Below are 21,154 nucleotides of genomic sequence, written 5' to 3' on the forward strand. Positions count from 1 at the left end.
TCCATGCAGAATTCTTTCAGCTGTGCGATGTTTGAGAGGTTTCTTGCATGCACAGCACGTTTCAAATCCCCCAACAACGTCTTGATGGGATTTAGCTCCGGGGGGCTTTGACTTGGCCATTCCAGAACCCTCCATTTCTTTCTTTTCAGCCATTCCTTGGTGGATATACTGGTATGTTTAGGCCTTAGGGTCATTGTCATGTTGCAAGGTCCACCTTCGGTTGAGCTTCAACTCTCAGACAGATGGCCTCACATTATCCTCAAGCAGCCTCTGGTACAATGAAGAATTCATCGTGGATTCTATGATGGTGAGATGCCCAGGCCCTGATGCAGCAAAGCTGCCCCAAACCATAACATTTCCACCACCATGCTTTAGAATTGGTATCAGGTTCTTGTGGTCAAATGCTGTCTTTGGTTTTCGCCAAACATGTCTTCAGGTATGGTGGCCAAATAGCTCTACCTTTGACTCATCTTTCCAGAGCACATTGTTCCAGAAGTGCTGGTCTTTGCCTCAGTGTTCATTGGCAAACTTTAGTCTTGCCCTGATGTTCTTTCTGGACAGCAAAGGGATCTGCCCACATTTGCCCCAAATCTGCCCCAAATTCTGCCCACAAGTTCTCTATCGGATTCATATCCGGGGACATGGCAGGCCACTCCATATGCTCTGCACCACAGTCAGCAAGAAAGTGTTGGATCATGCGAGCACGATGAGGCCGTGCATTGTCATCTTGGAAGACAAAGTTTCCTCGAAAGGCTGCAAGAGCAAATGGAAGCAATGTTTCTTCCAGAATGGCCCTGTACTTGAACTGGTTCAGGTTTCCATTCAGAACAACCAGGTCAGTTTTGCCCCCTGCATGAAAAGCAGCCCTAACGGTCACCCCACCACCTCCAGCTTGGACTCTTGGCACTATACAATCTTTGTTGTAGGCTTCATGCACTTACTTGTCTGCGCACTCGGATTGGTATATCGGATTGGTATGTATATATATATATATATATATATATATATATATATATGACGTATATATATATACATATATGACGTCATATCTTGATGATAGACCAGAAATCTAGACTCGTCACTGAAGATCACGTGATTCCAGTGTCCTGGCTGCCATTGACGATGCTCTCTGGCCCACTACAATCGGCACTGGCTGTGTTGTCTGGTCAGGCGTGGCTTTCTCATGGTATGCCTGGCACGATAGCCTGCTTGAACCAGTCGTTGGTTGACTAGCCTTCTGGATACAGGCACATTTGTCAGTTGCTGCCACTCAGCCCTAAGCCGATTAGCTGACTTTGTACGGCCATTGTGGACTAACCGGTGCAGCTGGCGATCATCCCTCCTTGTGGTTCTGCGGGGACGTCCTGGCCTCGGTATTGGAGTAGGGACACCCCTCTGAGCATTTCGTTTCAGGATCTTTGACACCTGACCTTGAGTGATGCCATACTGCCGAGCAATAGCACGCTGTTTCATGCCGTAATTTCGTAAAGCCACCACTCCATGACAAACAGCATTGTCGAGTTGACGGACCATCTCCAGAGGAAGCGGCAATAACTTTTGGAGACGTGCAGCAGTTGTTTTCCACTAATACAGAACGCAACAACCCTTGTGTAGCCGACTGTGAAGCCAATCATCAAATGCAACTGTCCGTACATTTTGCCACGCCACCTGTGATATAATCCTGTTGTTGACTTCTTGCTGCGACAGACAATCAGTGACATGGTTCTTTCAACAAATAAATCACCAAAGTGTAAAAGAAACTCACCAGATTGATATACTGAGTTCAGAAAGTAAACCCAAGTCAAGAAAAAAAAAATATTCCATATTCAATGCCAAGTCTGTAATATATATATATATATATATATATATATATATATATATATATATATATATATATATATATATATATATAGTTGCGGATTTGAGAATCCTTTGTTTGTAAATATGACCCTCTTGTAGTAATTCTTGTAAATACCTCCGTTTTGTGTGTAAAGGTCAAAGGTCGTCCCCTTAGTTAATCCATCGCATGCACGTAGAAAATCATATACCCTTCTAAATAGTTATTTCTTATTCTATGTTAGTTTAAGGCTCTGTTTCCCACTAGTTGACTCTGCATTGCACCAAATGACAGAAGATAGTTCCCTTTTCAAGTTTCCCCCAATCATCTCTTCGAAGTGCCAGTGCATTGGGCGGTTTTCTTCACCCCAAACTCCATTACGCACGCGGTCAGCTCGGAGAAGAAAGGCGTGTCTCCACCTCGTCATGAGAAGGAGTGAGCCAGCCTCCGATCAACCAACCAAGGATGAGGGGTTTGGCCTGAGAGGGCGGAGAGAGAGCTTTCGAGGAGGTTCGCGAAAGTTCCATGGGCGTGGTTATATAACCCGTCGCCCGGAGCCTCCCACCGCAGTCCACCGGAGCCCAGTTGAGAGAGTTCAGTTGAGGAGGAGAAAGTGAGTTCTGGAGAGGAAAGCGAATGAGAATCGGCACGCCCTGCTCACGATACCAACCAGCACTCTGAAGCACAACCAGTGCGGGCACGCGAACCTTGACGTGCCGCGGTCTTCGGATCTCCCTGTCGCCCGTTCTGTGAACCAGAGTGCAAGGAGTCGGAGCTGTCACCTCCAGCCCTGCTGTTTGCACGGACCTGAACCTTCTCATCCCTCCACCCATTCCTGCCATCCCATCCTTTTGTGTACGTGAGTTTGTTTTGTGTGTCTTGTCCCTGGGGTATAAGTAAGCCTGTATAGATAAGTAGTATTGCACTGTGTCTTCTCCTTCTGTCATTATTTTCGTTTCTTTCCTCCTTGGTTTCTTTGGTTTTGTACATAATTAGTAATAATAAATCCTGTTATTTCCTACCTTCGTCTTCTTCTTCATGCTCGTCCGATCGTCTTTGTGATTTCCCCATTGAATACCTGTGGCACGATTTGGCCAACATTTAGAATCGGGTCTAGTTTTTGTTAATGGTTCGAGCCGCGGGCTGCTAATCCGCTCGGCAAATAACATCTTGTCCTCGGTCTCGAACGAGGTTGCTCACCTGCCTCGTGGAGGGAGCGGGGCGGCTTCAGGAGCGGAGACGGCCAGTGAAAATAAAAGGGGGATTAACCCCTCTCTTGCGAAGGGGAAGAGCCGTACTCCGTTTCCGTAACAATATATATATATATATATATATATATATATATATATATATACATACACACACACACACACACACACACACACACACACACACACACATACGTATATAAAAGGGAAATGTCCATTTACATATGGTCGTGCTCGGTGTACTACCTCTGTGGGAGCGCAACGATAAATCTGGATCAAAGATATCCCTCAAGTTCGTAGGTGTTAAAGACAGTCTTTCATAAAGAGTTGTCGAGCTATCTCCGGCACCCTGAACAAATTCCACATTTCTGCCATAACCTAGAGAGGGTGTTGCATCAGCTGCACAGCCGTTCCCTCAGACAAAGATGCCACTCGCAGCATACAAAAGAAGAGATCCCTCTGAAGATTTTGTCTATTTGACTTTTTGTTAAGGGGAAATAAATCTGTGATTGAGTGAATATCAGTGATAGTGATCAACAGATGGAGAGAACGGCACACTTGTGAAGTGAAATGTATGACAGGTTCACACTGGTGCTTGGAGCCGTTCTCGTTTTGCTAAAAGTGAATAGATTTTGTCCAAAAAAAGGTCAAGATCATTTTTATCATCTTAAATCCTTCTGTTAAATACATTGCAAAATAGAATAAACATTAGGGGTCAAAACAGGGTGAGGTTGGTGCACGTGACTTTAGAGGAAACAGTGTTCATAAAAACAAAATTGTGGTGGACGGAAGTGCAAGGCATTTTTTGCACACAACGTCCTGGCTCATTGAAAAGCAAAGTGACAGAGGGTAGAAGGTAACACATTGACAGCAAGGTAGTGAGGCAGACAGGTAGTTTGAATTGTGGGATGTGGTGGGCTGCATTGATGAGTTTTGTATTTGTTTACATCTATAACTACCTACCCTGACAAACAGTTGAAGCATCGTCATGGTGATTGCAGTTATGAATGCCCAGACCCAAATGCCTGCAGTGGGAAAGATAAGACTCTGAGCCGTCGCAGCCAACGTTGTCCATAAATATGTTTCCGATACCCTGTCCATAACGAGCACAGCATGGAGCAGCAGAGGCCTCTCCACAGCCAAGCTGGTGGCAGGTGACTCGTGCATCATTTAAACCCCAACTGTCATCGCAGACGGTACCCCAGGATCCAGAGTAAAACACCTCCACGCGGCCTTCACAGCGGCTTGAACCACCAGCCAGACGAACAGACAGCACTGTTAAGGAGGACAAAAAGAGGACAACATTGGCTCGTTTAATACATTGTTGATATGCCTCATAACATGTCGACATTGATAAAATAATTGTTCTGAAATCACATTTTGACCTCATGTGGAGACTTTTAATAGTTAGGATTTTCTTCATCGTTTCTTCAAAGTAATTGCTGCATTAACCATCACCGGGAAGCATTTGCTCTGTCTTCGTTGTTTCAGTTCTGGTTTTAAGTACATTATGCATTCTTGTCACGTTCTTTTAAATCTTCGCATCTCCCTCTCCAGCTTTATTCAAGCTTTTCTTTTTGTGAAGAGGTATATTGTGCTATATTTATTATTTAATGGTGCCTCCAATTGTGTTTTCAGATATTACATTTGTCTTTTTACTCATAGTTATTTTCGATTTTATATTTACTAGTACACCCGCAGACTCCGGGAGGGGCAGGAACGGTCATTCCTCTTTGGGGTATATAGATTACAGTCGATCTATGGGTGGGTCTTCAGAACATTGGGTGTGTGTTCATTTGCCAAGTTTCTTGTGAAGAGATCGCCCAGTGGTTTAAGCATTTGAGCAAGCACTCCATTCAAAACCATTAAGGAACAGCTGGCTTGGCTTCTCCCTTTCAGTTTCGTATGAAACAGCAGGAGCGAGTTTCAAAAGTTCACTACGAAAAATGCCACAGTAGCGGCAGAAAGGGCCATGTTATTAAACAAACATTTGTGGGTTATATAGAATCCAGTAGATCTTTGCTCAGTTCTGTAAGTACACCTTAATTTAGGGATGTCGGGATCACTCCAAATTTCTTCATTTAGTGTTATAAAGAGCATTAGCGACTGTTTAAAAAGCTAAGCATTCGTGTTTGTGGTGTATAATATTTTTACTTCCTGTAGAAGCCGTTGCTCCCACAGAAACGCCATTATAACTACGAGTACCCGACTGCAAAGTCGCAATGAGCCGGTGAAGCCGAAGCCTCTTGCCACTATTTTACCCATCACTATGGCATCAGTAGATTAGGTAGTTGGTAGTAGGTAGGTGTAGTAGGTACCGTATCTAGTTCAAAATGACACCATTTGCATTCTGGATGAGATTAAAATTTATAAAATTTCCTTCTTGATTAATTCGGTGAATTCCGTCTCAACTTCGGATATTTCCGGCTGCGAGATTTCTAAAAAATAGTTCTTCGTCAATTTTAGAATATTTGATGCCGTTTTCAGCCTCCGAAACGCGGTACTGGTAATAAGCTTTTTTGAAATATTTTTTCAAATGCTCGAATCTCATTGGTTCCGGTGTTTGGTGACGATTTTCGTTGAAGATAAGCAGGACCCATGCGGGTCCGGGGAACGAGGTTGGTCTTAAAGTATTTTAATTACAAATTAGAGGTGCATAAGATTGTGAATCAAACAAAGACAGGTGAAACTGAAACAAACTCCGATTGAACTTTTTCGCAATTTTTTAAATCATACTTCCGCATCCGCAAGATGGCGGCCTCCATTGAGTGATTTGGTGCGTCAAAGCTTGAATTCTCAAAGGATCCAGCAAAATCTGGCTTTTCAACATAATACGTACGCGTTCATTCACAACACCGGCTTCGCCGGCTATAAGCTATTTATACACGTTATCACTGCAGGAAAAAGCCTTGGGGAAGTGAGACATTATTAGTATTAATATTGTTTTGTAATAACATCAACAATATGCGATTATCATTAATTTTGTTATTAAAAGTCTTTGGAAAAACATCAGGATAAAGCTAATTTAACATTTATATGCACCTCAACGTGCAACCCCATTGACAGCAATGGCGGGAAAACTCGCTCGGTTGAGGGGGGAAGGAGGGGGGCGGGAGAAAACCCCCTTGGGGGGGGGGGGGGTCAAATGAATGCGCTACAACCTTCATTGTGTAACCCTTCGTCATCCTGTCAAAGTTATTTGGCCTCATTGCACGTGATTCCAATAACATCAAGAGATTTCAATACCACACAATGCAAGTGAGACTCATTCCAGAGGAAAGAAAAAATGTTTTTGCCCTTGTCTGTTTGTGAACAGGATATGTGAAAAAGTTGTGAACAGATTCAGATGAAATTTGGTGGAGAGGTTTGGTGTATGCCAAGGATGAAATGTTTAGATTTTCGGAAATATCTGGATTCGAGAATTTTAAAGCGATTCTTCACCACTGAGAGACAGGGCAAAAAAGGGTATTTGGCATTATATCTCAAAAAGTTGTGGACGAGTTATGATAAAACTAGGTGGATTATTTGGTTAGGTGACAAGAACAAGGCGATTAGAGCTTGGTTCAGGTCCGAAACCATATCGGGCGTATCAGTGGGATACAAAATGTGAACTGTTCAGCCTCTCGGTGTTATTCGCTCTTCTGAGTGCCGTTTTAGTTTAAGACCTGTTGTGACATTTTAAGTGATCCATCTAAAAACTTATTTCATGAAAGAAGTTTATTTTACTCACTCATGTTTGAATAATAGCAAAAAGATTACCTTCAGAAGTTGAGGTCGTTGGTCGTGTTGTGTTGTGCCCTTGTGCATCTGTTTCATCCGACAGAGACAAAATTACCATTACAAAAGGTTTATTGCACATTTTTTATGGATTGTTCCCGGCATACGTATTCCAAAGATTCTACACAAACCAAGCATTTCTCAAACTCGTCTGATATGGAGGGTTACTTGTGGAGCAGACATCAGATTTTCATTGCATTTGGCTTGCTGATAATTTGTTTCCTATTTCACAAGCATTTTTACTTGTTTCCGATACCCTGTCCATAACGAGCACAGCATGGAGCAGCAGAGGCCTCTCCACAGCCAAGCTGGTGGCAGGTGACTCGTGCATCATTTAAACCCCAACTGTCATCGCAGACGGTACCCCAGGATCCAGAGTAAAACACCTCCACGCGGCCTTCACAGCAGCTTGAACCACCAGCCAGACGGATATCTTACAGAAAGACAAGAATATCCCATAATAATGTCCACTACGTGAAAATATCACTTTGAACATGACTATCTGCCATGATCTTTCTTGGGAAAACCACATTTCCAAGCTGGCCTCCAAAGCCAGTCGCCGACTGGGCATCCTCCGTCGTGCGAAGTCCTTCCTCGGCACACCTGAGCTCCTCACCACATACAAGGCTTTCATCCGCAGCTCAATGGAATACTGTTCTCCCCTATGGGCCGGTGCTCCTGCCTCACACCAAGCTCGGCTTCACGCTGTTGAACCCATAGCTTTCAGAATTATTGGAATCTCCCGCGATGAAGCTATCTCTGAGGGCCTTTCACTCACTCACCGCAGGCAGGTAGGTGGTCCTTCTGTCTTCTACCGACTCCTCTCCGGCCTTGCACCCCCAGCTCTCTCTGTGCTCTGTCCCCCAAATATTCCTACAGGTCGCACAAGATCTGCCAGCAACCCTCTGATGGTTAAACTGCCGAAATCTCGGCTCTCTGCTTACCTTCACTCTTTCATTCCTCTTTTCTCCCGCCTCTGGAACAAACTCCCTCACTCCCTTCAATCCCACTCCTCCCTCCAGGTCTTTAAAACAGCTGTTCACCACCATCTCTTATCTTCCCCCATCCAAAACCTTGATCTTTTCTACCCCCGCTAATTCACCCCAGATCCACCTTGTTTGAAATTCCAACTTCTTTCCTGGAAGTCCTGGCAGTGTCCATATGTTTTATACCTCTCCCACCACCCCCTTCCCTTGCCCCCCCCCCCAAAGCCCTCGCCCTCTCTCAGATCTCTCGATGTCTCCATGTCTCTCGGTCCCTGCTCTCAAATGTTGTGTTTGTGTCCTTCCCCCTCTCTCCCCATCTTGTCTACCGCTCCCGATGTTATATGTTTTATGTGTCGGTTTGTCTTTCTGTGTGACTAATGTTCGCTCTTTCACGAGCCTCGATCTTGTATACAAAAAAAAACCAAAAAAAAACAGTAAGACAAAAATGTAAGCTTTTGTCCTCGAAGATGAGGTACTTTCTTTTATCATTTTTGGAAACTGGTTTTCTTTCTTTTTTTAACAATTAAAGTTAAAACCTCTTTTACAGCAATAACTTAGCGATTGAATATTATGCAGAGTTTTGTCTTCCTTTACAATTAAGAATCTAAAGTAAGAAAAACTTTATTTACCAAGACAGATGAGCTATTCTCACGGATGTCTAATTCATGGAGCACACGATTATCCTTGAGGAATAATCTTTGGTGAGGAGTTTCTTCACTAAGCTAAACGTCTTCGATTAACATCAGAAATAATCAATGTCTGGAATCAGAGACATTTTAAATGGCATAATCATTTTCAATCATATTCCCAGTGATGGGTCTCGAAGCCTGAGTGATTGTGCGGACATTGAGCAGAAGGACTGTATCGGGTTTCAGAGCAATCGGTTCGTAAATAAGAGACGAGTAGGGATCCAAAGTTGAGGGGTTAACCACCCATGGGATCCCCCATAATCCGAAATCGAAAATTCGAAGCAAGCAAATTGTGTGGGCTACTGTCTTTTATTCATGTTCCCCTCCCCTCTCTTGTATCCAATACCTCCCCTCCCTCTTCCATAATGGTGTAGACCTCAAACATGTGGGGCCTTCGCTCTATCCTGACATATCTCTCAATACAGGTTGCTCTTCACAAACCAGACATAATCTGCTTCACAGAAACCTTCCTCCTTCAAGACGTCCCCGATTGCCTTCCTATCTCTCTGTGGTTACTACTTCCTCCGGTATGATAGGCCTGAGTCTCATCCTGGCGGTGGAGTTGCTCTCTTTATCAAAAACTCTCTTCCTCACTCTCTTTGCACTGCCATCACTCCACAAACCACCAGGAGTACGTCTGACTTTAGCTTCCCCTCCACTCCCACCTCTTGTTACTTGCCGGAAAAATTTCCGGCAAGTATGTTGATCTGTTCGTTTGTTACTTGCCGGAAAAAATTTTCCGGCAAGTATGTTGATCTGTTCGTTTGTTACTTGCCGGAAAGGATTCCGGCAAGTATGTTGATCTGTTCGTTTTCCGGCAAGTATGTTGATCTGTTCGTTTGTTACTTGCCGGAAAAATTTTCCGGCAAGTATGTTGATCTGTTCGTTTGTTTGTCTGTCTGTCTGTTTGTCTGTCTGTTTGTCTGTTTGCAGCACTGCGTCTACACCGTTGCACGGAGAATCGCCAAACTTTGCACACATAATGGTCTTGCCCTCTAATATACTGTGCCTCAATGATGACGTCATCGGTGACGTGGTTCGGCCGCCATCTTGGAAAAACCGAATAAATTTGCACCTCTATATCTCCGAAAGTACTGAACAGAAAAAATTGAGACATGGCTCATTGGAAAGAACTCTCCATGCGGAATAAAATATGTAAATGGTGACGTCATCAGTCACGTGGTTCGGTCGCCATCTTGGAAAAACGGCAAAAAGGTTGCGCCACTATATCTCCAAAAGTGCTGAACAGAAAAAATTGAGACATGGCTCATTGGAAAGAACTCTCCATGGGGAATAAAATATGTAAATGATGACGTCATCAGTCACGTGGTTCGGTCGCCATCTTGGAAAAACGGCAAAACGTTGCGCCACTATATCTCCAAAAGTGCTGAACAGAAAAAATTGAGACATGGCTCATTGGAAAGAACTCTCCATGGGGAATAAAATATGTTAATGATGCCGTCATATGTCACGTGGTCAGCCGCCATCTTGGAAAAACGGCAAAACTTTGCACCACTATATCTCTAAAAGTGCTGAACAGAAATAATTGAGACATGGCTCATTGTAAAGAACTCTCCATGGGGAATAAAATATGTTAATGATGACGTCATCAGTCACGTGGTCGGCCGCCATCTTGGAAAAACGGCAAAACTTTGCACCACAAAATCTCCAAAAGTGCTGAACAGAAAAAATTGAGACATGGCTCATTGTAAAGAACTCTCCATGGGGAATAAAATATGTTAATGATGACGCCATCGGTCACGTGGTTTGGCCGCCATCTTGGAAAAATGGGAAAACTTTGCACCACTATATCTCCAAAAGTGCAGAATGGAAAAAATTGAGACATGGCTCATTGTAAAGAACTCTCAATGGGGAATAAAATATGTTAATGATGACGTCATATGTCACGTGGTTCGGCCGCCATCTTGGAAAAACCGAAAAATTGTGCACCTCCATATCTCTGAAAGTGCTGAATAGAAAAAATTGAGACATGGCTCATTGTAAAGAACTCTCCATGGGGAATAAAATATGTTAATGATGACATCATAGGTCACGTGGTTCGGCTGCCATCTTGGAAAAACCGAAAAACGTAGCACCTCCATATCTCCAAAAGTGCTGAATAGAAAAAGTTGAGACATGGCTCTTTGTAAAGAACTCTCCATGGGGAATAATATATGTTAATGATGACGTCATCTATCACGTGCTTCGGACGCCATATTTGTCTTAAATGGCCGATAAAAGAGCACATTCCGGCAAGTCCTCGGTCTCTGACCGATTTTTCATCTGTCTGTCTGTCTGTCTGTTTGCAGCACTGCGTCTACACAGTTGCACGTAGAATCGCCAAACTTTGCACACATATTGGTCTTGCCCTGGAATAGACTGTGCCCAATTGATGACGTCATCGGTGACGTGGTTCGGCCGCCATCTTGGAAAAACCGAAAAAATTTGCACCTCTATATCTCCGAAAGTACTGAACAGAAAAAATTGACACATGGCTCATTGTAAAGAACTCTCCATGGGGAATAAAATATGTAAATGATGATGTCATATGTCACGTGGTCGGCCGCCATCTTGGGAAAACGGCAAAACTTTGCACCACTATATCTCCAAAAGTGCTGAACAGAAAAAATTGAGACATGGCTCATTGTAAAGAACTCTCCATGGGGAATAAAATATGTTAATGATGACGTCATCAGTCACGTGGTCGGCTGCCATCTTGGAAAAACCGAAAAACCTAGCACCTCCATATCTCCAAAAGTGCTGAATAGAAAAAATTGAGACATGGCTCATTGTAAAGAACTCTCCATGGGGAATAAAATATGTTAATGATGACGTCATCGGTCACGTGGTTCGGCCGCCATATTTGTCCTCAATGGCCAATAAAAAAGTACATTCCGGCAAGTCCTCGGTCTCTGACCGATTTTTTTACTTGCCGGAAAAGATTCCGGCAAGTATGTTGAGCTGTTCGTTTGTTTGTCTGTTTGTCTGTCTGTCTGTTTGCAGCACTGCGTCTACACCGTTGCACGTAGAATCGCCAAACTTTGCACACTTATTGGTCTTGCCCTGGAATAGACTGTGCCCAATTGATGACGTCATCGGTGACGTGGTTCGGCCGCCATCTTGGAAAAACTTTGCACCTCTATATCTCCGAAAGTGCTGAACAGAAAAAATTGAGATATGGATCATTGTAAAGAACTCTCCATTGGGAATAAAACATGTTAATGATGACGTCATAGGTCACGTGGTTCGGCCGCCATCTTGGAAAAACCGAAAAACGTTGCGCCACTATATCTCCAAAAGTGCTGAACAGAAAAAATTGAGACATGGCTCATTGTAAAGAACTCTCCATGTGGAATAAAATATGTTAATGTTGACGTCATAGGTCACGTGGTTCGGCCGCCATCTTGGAAAAACCGAAAAACTTAGCACCTCCATATCTCCAAAAGTGCTGAATAGAAAAAATTGAGATATGGCTCATTGTAAAGAAATCTCCATGGGGAATAAAATATGTTAATGATGATACCATCGGTCACGTGGTTCGGCCGCCATCTTGGAAAAACGGGAAAACTTTGCACCACTATATCTCCAAAAGTGCAGAATGGAAAAAATTGAGACATGGCTCATTGTAAAGAACTCTCCATGGGGAATAAAATATGTTAATGATGACCTCATCGGTCACGTGGTTCGGCCGCCATATTTGTCCTAAATGGCCGATAAAAAAGGACATTCCGGCAAGTCCTCGGTCTCTGACCGATTTTTCATTTGTCTGTCTGTCTGTTTGTCTGTTTGCAGCACTGCGTCTACACCGTTGCACGTAGAATCGCCAAACTTTGCACACATATTGGTCTTGCCCTGGAATAGACTGTGCCCAATTGATGACGTCATCGGTGACGTGGTTCGGCCGCCATCTTGGAAAAACCGAAAAACTTTGCACCTCTATATCTCCGAAAGTACTGAACAGAAAAAATTGAGACATGGCTCATTATAAATAACTCTCCATGGGGAATAAAATATGTTAATGATGACGTCATCAGTCACGTGGTTCGGTCGCCATCTTGGAAAAACGGCAAAACGTTGCGCCACTATATCTCCAAAAGTGCTGAACAGAAAAAATTGAGACATGGCTCATTGTAAAGAACTCTCCATGGGGAATAAAATTTGTTAATGATGACGTCATATGTCACGTGGTTCGGCCGCCATCTTGGAAAAACCGAAAAACTTAGCACCTCTATGTGTCCAAAAGTGCTGAATAGAAAAAATTGAGACATGCCTCATTGTAAAGAACTCTCCATGGGGAATAAAATATGTTAATGATGACGTCATCGGTCACGTGGTTCGGCCGCCATATTTGTCCTCAATGGCCAATAAAAAAGTACATTCCGGCAAGTCCTCGGTCTCTGACCGATTTTTCATCTGTTTGTCTGTTTGTTACTTGCCGGAAAAATTTTCCGGCAAGTATGTTGATCTGTTCGTTTGTTTGTTACTTGCCGGAAAAGATTCCGGCAAGTATGTTGATCTGTTCGTTTGTTTGTCTGTTTGTCTGTCTGTCTGTTTGTCTGTTTGTCTGTCTGTTTGCAGCACTGCGTCTACACCGTTGCACGGAGAATCGCCAAACTTTGCACACATATTGGTCTTGCCCTTGAATAGACTGTGCCCAATTGATGACGTCATCGGTGACGTGGTTCGGCCGCCATCTTGGAAAAACCGAAAAACTTTGCACCTCTATATCTCCGAAAGTACTGAACAGAAAAAATGGAGACATGGCTCATTGTAAAGAACTCTCCATGGGGAATAAAATATGTTAATGATGACGTCATATGTCACGTGGTCGGTCGCCATCTTGGAAAAACGGCAAAAATTTGCACCACTATATCTCCAAAAGTGCTGAACAGAAAAAATTGAGACATGGCTCATTGTAAAGAACTCTCCATGGGGAATAAAATATGTTAACGATGACGTCATATGTCACGTGGTCGGCCGCCATCTTGGAAAAACGGCAAAAATTTGCACCACTATATCTCCAAAAGTGCTGAACAGAAAAAATTGAGACATGGCTCATTGTAAAGAACTCTCCATGGGGAATAAAATATGTTAATGATGACGTCATCAGTCACGTGGTCGGCCGCCATCTTGGAAAAACGGCAAAACTTTGCACCACGATATCTCCAAATGTGCTGAACAGAAAAAATTGAGACATGGCTCATTGTAAAGAACGCTCCATGGGGAATAAAATATGTTAATGATGACGTCATATGTCACGTGGTCAGCCGCCATCTTGGAAAAACGGCAAAACTTTGCACCACGAAATCTCCAAAAGTGCTGAACAGAAAAAATTGAGACATGGCTCATTGTAAAGAACTCTCCATGGGGAATAAAATATGTTAATGATGACGTCATCAGTCACGTGGTCGGCCGCCATCTTGGGAAAACGGCAAAACTTTGCACCACTATATCTCCAAAAGTGCTGAACAGAAAAAATTGAGACATGGCTCATTGTAAAGAACTCTCCATGGGGAATAAAATATGTTAATGATGACGTCATCAGTCACGTGGTCGGCCGCCATCTTGGGAAAACGGCAAAACTTTGCACCACGAAATCTCCAAAAGTGCTGAACAGAAAAAATTGAGACATGGCTCATTGTAAAGAACTCTCCATGGGGAATAAAATATGTTAATAATGACGTCATCGGTCACGTGGGTTAGCCGCCATCTTGGAAAAACCTAGCACCTCCATATCTCCGAAAGTGCTGAATAGAAAAAATTGAGACATGACTCATTGTAAAGAACTCTCCATGGGGAATAATATATGTTGATGACGTCATCGGTCACATGGTTCGGCCGCCATATTTGTCCTAAATGGCCGATAAAAAAGTACATTCCGGCAAGTCCTCGGTCTCTGACCGATTTTTCATCTGTTTGTCTGTTTGTCTGTTTGTCTGTTTGTCTGTCTGTTTGCAGCACTGCGTCTACACCGTTGCACGTAGAATCGCCAAACTTTGCACACATATTGGTCTTGCCCTGGAATAGACTGTGCCCAATTGATGACGTCATCGGTGACGTGGTTCGGCCGCCATCTTGGAAAAACTGAAAAATTTTGCACCTCTATATCTCCGAAAGTACTGAACAGAAAAAATTGAGACATGGCTCATTGTAAAGAACTCTCCATGGGGAATAAAATATGTTAATGATGACGTCATCAGTCACGTGGTCGGCCGCCATCTTGGAAAAACAGCAAAACTTTGCACCACTATATCTCCAAAAGTGCTGAACAGAAAAAATTGAGACATGGCTCATTGTAAAGAACTCTCCATGGGGAATAAAATATGTTAATGATGACGTCATATGTCACGTGGTCGGCCGCCATTTTGGAAAAACGGCAAAACTTTGCACCACTATATCTCCAAAAGTGCTGAACAGAAAAAATTGAGACGGCTCATTGTAAAGAACTCTACATGGGGAATAAAATATGTTAATGATGACGTCATCAGTCAAGTGGTCGGCCGCCATCTTGGAAAAACGGCAAAACTTTGCACCACGAAATCTCCAAAAGTGCTGAACAGAAAAAATTGAGACATGGCTCATTGTAAAGAACTCTACATGGGGAATAAAATATGTTAATGATGATGTCATATGTCACGTGGTCGGCCGCCATCTTGGAAAAACGGCAAAACTTTGCACCACTATATCTCCAAAATTGCTGAACAGAAAAAATTGAGACATGGCTCATTGTAAAGAACTCTCCATGGGGAATAAAATATGTTAATGATGATATCATTGGTCACGTGGTTCGGCCGCCATATTTGTTCTAAATGGCCGATAAAAAGTACATTCCGGCAAGTCCTCGGTCTCTGACCGATTTTTCATTACTTGCCGGAAAAAATTTTCCGGCAAGTATGTTGATCTGTTCGTTTGTCTGTTTGTTACTTGCCGGAAAAATTTCCGGCAAGTATGTTGATCTGTTCGTTTGTTTGTCTGTTTGTCTGTTTGTCTGTTTGTCTGTCTGTCTGTCTGTTTGCAGCACTGCGTCTACACCGTTGCACGTAGAATCGCCAAACTTTGCACACATATTGGTCTTGCCCTGGAATAGACTGTGCCCAATTGATGACGTCATCGGTGACGTGGTTCGGCCGCCATCTTGGAAAAACCGAAAAACTTTGCACCTCTATATCTCCGAAAGTACTGTAGAGAAAAAATTGAGACATGGCTCATTGTAAAGAACTCTCCATGGGGAATAAAATATGTTAATGATGACGTCATCAGTCACGTGGTCGGCCGCCATCTTGGAAAAACAGCAAAACTTTGCACCACTATATCTCCAAAAGTGCTGAACAGAAAAAATTGAGACGTGGCTCATTGTAAAGAACTCTCCATGGGGAATAAAATATGTTAATGATGATGTCATATGTCACGTGGTCGGCCGCCATCTTGGAAAAACGGCAAAACTTTGCACCACTATATTTCCAAAAGTGCTGAACAGAAAAAATTGAGACATGGCTCATTGTAAAGAACTCTCCATGGGGAATAAAATATGTTAATGATGACGTCATCAGTCACGTGGTCGGCCGCCATCTTGGAAAAACCGAAAAACCTAGCACCTCCATATCTCCGAAAGTGCTGAATAGAAAAAATTGTGACATGGCTCATTGTAAAGAACTCTATGGGAAATAAAATATGTTAATGATGACGTCATCGGTGACGTGGTTCGGCCGCCATATTTGTCCTAAATGGCCGATAAAGTAAATTCCGGCAAGTTCTCGGTCTCTGACCGATTTTTCATTACTTGCCGGAAAAATTTTCCGGCAAGTATGTTGATCTGTTCGTTTGTTTGTCTGTTTGTCTGTTTGTCTGTTTGTCTGTCTGTTTGTCTGTCTGTTTGCAGCACTGCGTCTACACCGTTGCACGGAGAATCGCCAAACTTTGCACACATATTGGTCTTGCCCTGGAATAGACTGTGCCCAATTGATGACGTCATCGGTGACGTGGTTCGGCCGCCATCTTGGAAAAACCGAAAAACTTTGCACTTCTATATCTCCGAAAGTACTGAACAGAAAAAATTGAGACATGGCTCATTGTAAAGAACTCTAGATGGGGAATAAAATATGTTAATGATGACGTCATTGGTCACGTGGTTCGGCCGCCATCTTGGAAAAACCGCAAAACTTTCTATATGTAGAATCTTTCTATACGTAGAATAGCCAAACTTTGCACACTTATTTGGCTTGCCCTCTAATATACTGTGCCCAAATGATGACGTCATCGGTCACGTGGTTCGGCCGCCATCTTTGAAAAAATTTGCACCTCCATATCTCCGAAAGTGCTGAATAGAAAAAATTGAGACATGGCTCATTGTAAAGAACTGTCCATGGGGAATAAAATATGTTAATGATGACGTCATCAGGCACGTGGTTCGGCGGCCATCTTGGAAAAACCGAAAAAAAATTGCACCTCTATATCTCCGAAAGTACTGAACAGAAAAAATTGAGACATGGCTCATTGTAAAGAACTCTCCATGGGGAATAAAATAAGTAAATGATGACGTCATCAGTCACGTGGTTCGGTCGCCATCTTGGAAAAACGGCAAAACGTTGCGCCACTATATCTCCAAAAGTGCTGAACAGAAAAAATTGAGACATGGCTCATTGTAAAGAACTCTCCATGGGGAATAAAATATGTTAATGATGACATCATCAGTCACGTGGTCGGCCGCCATCTTGGAAAAACGGCAAAACTTTGCACCACGAAATCTCCAAAAGTGCTGAACAGAAAAAATTGAGACATGGCTCATTGTAAAGAACTCTCCATGCAGAATAAAATAGGTTAATGATGACGTCATATGTCACGTGGTCGGCCGCCATCTTGGAAAAACGGCAAAACTTTGCACCTCCATATCTCTGAAAGTACTGAATAGAAAAAATTGAGACACGGCTCATTGTAATGAACTCTCCATGGGGAATAAAATATGTTAATGATGACGTCACCGGTCACGTGGTGGGCTGCCATCTTGGAAAAACGGCAAAACTTTGCACCACGAAATCTCCAAAAGTGCTGAACAGAAAAAATTGAGACATGGCTCATTGTAAAGAACTCCCCATGGGGAATAAAATATGTTAATGATGATGTCATATGTCACGTGGTTCGGCCGCCATCTTGGAAAAACGGCAAAACTTTGCACCTCCATATCTCTGAAAGTACTGAATAGAAAAAATTGAGACATGGCTCATTGTAAAGAACTCTCCATGTGGAATAAAAAATGTTAATGATGACGTCATCGGTCACGTGGTTCGGCCGCCATCTTGGAAAAGCTTTGCACCTCTATATCTCCGAAAGTGCTGAACAGAAAAAATTGAGACATGGCTCATTGGAAAGAAATGTCCATGGGGCATAAAATATGTTAATGATGACGTCATAGGTCACGTGGTTCGGCCGCCATCTTGGAAAAACCGAAAAACTTTACACCTCCATATCTCCGAAAGTGCTGAACAGAAAAAATTGAGACATGGCTCATTGTAAATATCTCTCCATGGGGAATAAAATATGTTACTGATGACGTCATCAGTCACGTGGTTCGGCCGCCATCTTGGAAAAACCGAAAAACTTTGCACCTCCATATCTCCGAAAGTGCTGAATAGAAAAAATTGAGACATGGCTCATTGTAAAGAACTCTCCATGGGGAATAAAATATGTTAATGATGATATCATCGGTCACGTGGTTCGGCCGCCATCTTGGAAAAACCGAAAAACTTAGCACCTCTATGTGTCCAAAAGTGCTGAATAGAAAAAATTGAGACATGGTTCATTGTAAAGAATCCTCCATGGGGAATAAAATATGTTAATGATGACGTCATCGGTCACGTGGTTCAGCCGCCATCTTGGAAAAACCGAAAAACTCTGCACCTCCACATCTCCAAAAGTCCTGAATAGAAAAAATGGAGGCATGGCTCATTGTAAAGAACTCTCCATGTGGAATAAAAAATGTTAATGATGACGTCATCGGTCACGTGGTTCGGCCGCCATCTTGGAAAAGCTTTGCACCTCTATATCTCCGAAAGTGCTGAACAGAAAAAATTGAGACATGGCTCATTGGAAAGAAATGTCCATGGGAAATAAAATATGTTAATGATGACGTCATAGGTCACGTGGTTCGGCCGCCATCTTGGAAAAGCTTTGCACCTCTATATCTCCGAAAGTGCTGAACAGAAAAAATTGCGACATGGCTCATTGGAAAGAAATGTCCATGGGGAATAAAATATGTTAATGATGACGTCAGATGTCACGTGGTTCGGCCGCCATCTTGGAAAAACGGCAAAACTTTGCACCTCTATATCTCCAAAAGTGCTGAGCAGAAAAAATTGAGACATGGCTCATTGTAAAGAACTCTCCATGGGGAATAAAATATGTTAATGATGACATCATCTATCACGTGGTTCAGCCGCCATATTTGTTCTAAATGGCCGATAAAAAAGTACACTCCGGCAAGTCCTCGGTCTCTGACCGATTTTTCATCTGTCTGTTTGTCGGTTTGTCTGTGCACAGCACTACGTCTACACCGTTGCACGTAGAATCGCCAAACTTTACACACATATTTGTCTTGCTCTGGAATAGACTGTGCCCAATTGATGACGTCATCGGTCGCGTGGTTCGGCCGCCATCTTGGAAAAACCGAAAAACTTTGCAGCTCTATATCTCCGAAAGTGCTGAATCGAAAAAATTGAGACATGGCTCATTGTAAAGAACTCTCCGTGGGGAATAAAATATGTTAATGATGATGTCATAGGTGCGTCCATTATGACGTCATAATTTGACAAGTACAAAACTTCATCCGATCAAGATGAAATTTCTTGAGCATAATCTAAGAATAAATTAGTTTAGATAATTAATGACAAAATAGATGATAGTTAACAAATAATGATGACGTCATCGGTCACGTGGTTCGGCCGCCATATTTGTCCAAAATGGCCGATAAAAAAAAAGTATATACCGGCAAGTCCTCGGTCTCTGACCGATTTTTCATCTGTTTGTCTGTCTGTCTGTTTGTTACTTGCCGGAAAAATTTCCGGCAAGTATGTTGATCTGTTCGTTTGTCTGTTTGTCTGTCTGTCTGTTTGTCTGTCTGTCTGTTTGCAGCACTGCATCTACACCGTTGCACGTAGAATCGCCAAACTTTACACACGTATTTGTCTTGCCCTGGAATAGACTGTGCCCAATTTTTAACTCTCGCAGCCCAAGGCCTCCATTATGACGTCATAATTCGAAAAGTACAAAACTTCATCCAATCAAGATGCAATTTCTTGAGCGCCATGTCGGCATAACCTGGTAGAGAAAAAAATAATGATGACGTCATCAGTCACGTGGTTCGGCCGCCATCTTGGAAAACCCGAAAAACTTTGCGCCTCTATATCTCCGAAAGTGCTGAATAGAAAAAATTGGAGACATGGCTCATTGTAAAGAACTCTCATGGGGAATAAAATATATTAATGATGATGTCATAGGTGCCTCCATTATGATGTCATAATTCGACAAGTACAAAACTTCATCCGATCAAGATACAATTTATTGAGCATAATCTAGGAATAAATTAGTTTAGAAAACAAATAATGATGATGTCATCAGTCACGTGGTTCGGCCGCCATCTTGGAAAAACCGAAAACATTTGCACCTCTATAATCTCGGAAAGTGCTGAATAGAAAAAATTGAGACATGGCTCATTGTAAAGAACTCTCCCTGGGGAATAAAATATGTTAATGATGATGTCATAGATGCCTCCATTATGACGTCATAATTCGACAAGTACAAACTTCATGTGATCAAGATGAAATTTCTTGAGCATAATCTGGGAATAAATTAGTTTAGAAAACAAATAATGATGACGTCATCAGTCACGTGGTTTGGCCGCCATATTTGTCCAAAATGGCCGATAAAAAAGTACATTCTGGCAAGTCCTCGGTCTCTGACCGATTTTTCATCTGTTTGTCTGTCTGTTTGCAGCACTGCGTCTACACCGTTGCACGGAGAATCGCCAAACTTTGCACACATATTGGTCTTGCCCTGGAATAGACTGTGCCCAATTGATGACGTCATCGGTGACGTGGTTCGGCCGCCATCTTGGAAAAACCGAAAAACTTTGCACCTCTATATCTCCGAAAGTACTGAACAGAAAAAATGGAGACATGGCTCATTGTAAAGAACTCTCCATGGGGAATAAAATATGTTAATGATGACGTCATATGTCACGTGGTCGGCCGCCATCTTGGAAAAACGGCAAAAATTTGCACCACTATACTGTATCTCCAAAAGTGCTGAACAGAAAAAATTGAGACATGGCTCATTGTAAAGAACTCTCCATGGGGAATAAAATATGTTAACGATGACGTCATATGTCACGTGGTCGGCCGCCATCTTGGAAAAACGGCAAAAATTTGCACCACTATATCTCCAAAACTGCTGAACAGAAAAAATTGAGACATGGCTCATTGTAAAGAACTCTCCATGGGGAATAAAATATGTTAATGATGATATCATTGGTCACGTGGTTCGGCCGCCATATTTGTTCTAAATGGCCGATAAAAAGTACATTCCGGCAAGTCCTCGGTCTCTGACCGATTTTTCATTACTTGCCGGAAAAAATTTTCCGGCAAGTATGTTGATCTGTTCGTTTGT

The 21,154-nt window shown here is 42.7% G+C and overlaps 1 protein-coding gene across 1 annotated transcript in view; it reads right to left on the reverse strand.

Moving 5' to 3' along the window:
* Positions 1 to 21,154, reverse strand: part of LOC144892624 (scavenger receptor cysteine-rich domain-containing protein DMBT1-like) — a 698,155-nt gene that overhangs the window by 36,282 nt on the left and 640,719 nt on the right. The window contains exons 8-9 of the mRNA XM_078780037.1: positions 6,805 to 6,852; positions 4,009 to 4,320 (exon numbers count right to left, since the gene is read on the reverse strand). Coding sequence (XP_078636163.1) covers positions 4,009 to 4,320; positions 6,805 to 6,852 — 360 coding nt within the window. The remainder of the gene's footprint in view (positions 1 to 4,008; positions 4,321 to 6,804; positions 6,853 to 21,154) is intronic.

Source organism: Myxine glutinosa, chromosome 6 (assembly GCF_964187855.1).
Source record: "Myxine glutinosa chromosome 6, kmMyxGlut1.1, whole genome shotgun sequence".
NCBI classification, from domain to species: domain Eukaryota; kingdom Metazoa; phylum Chordata; class Myxini; order Myxiniformes; family Myxinidae; genus Myxine; species Myxine glutinosa.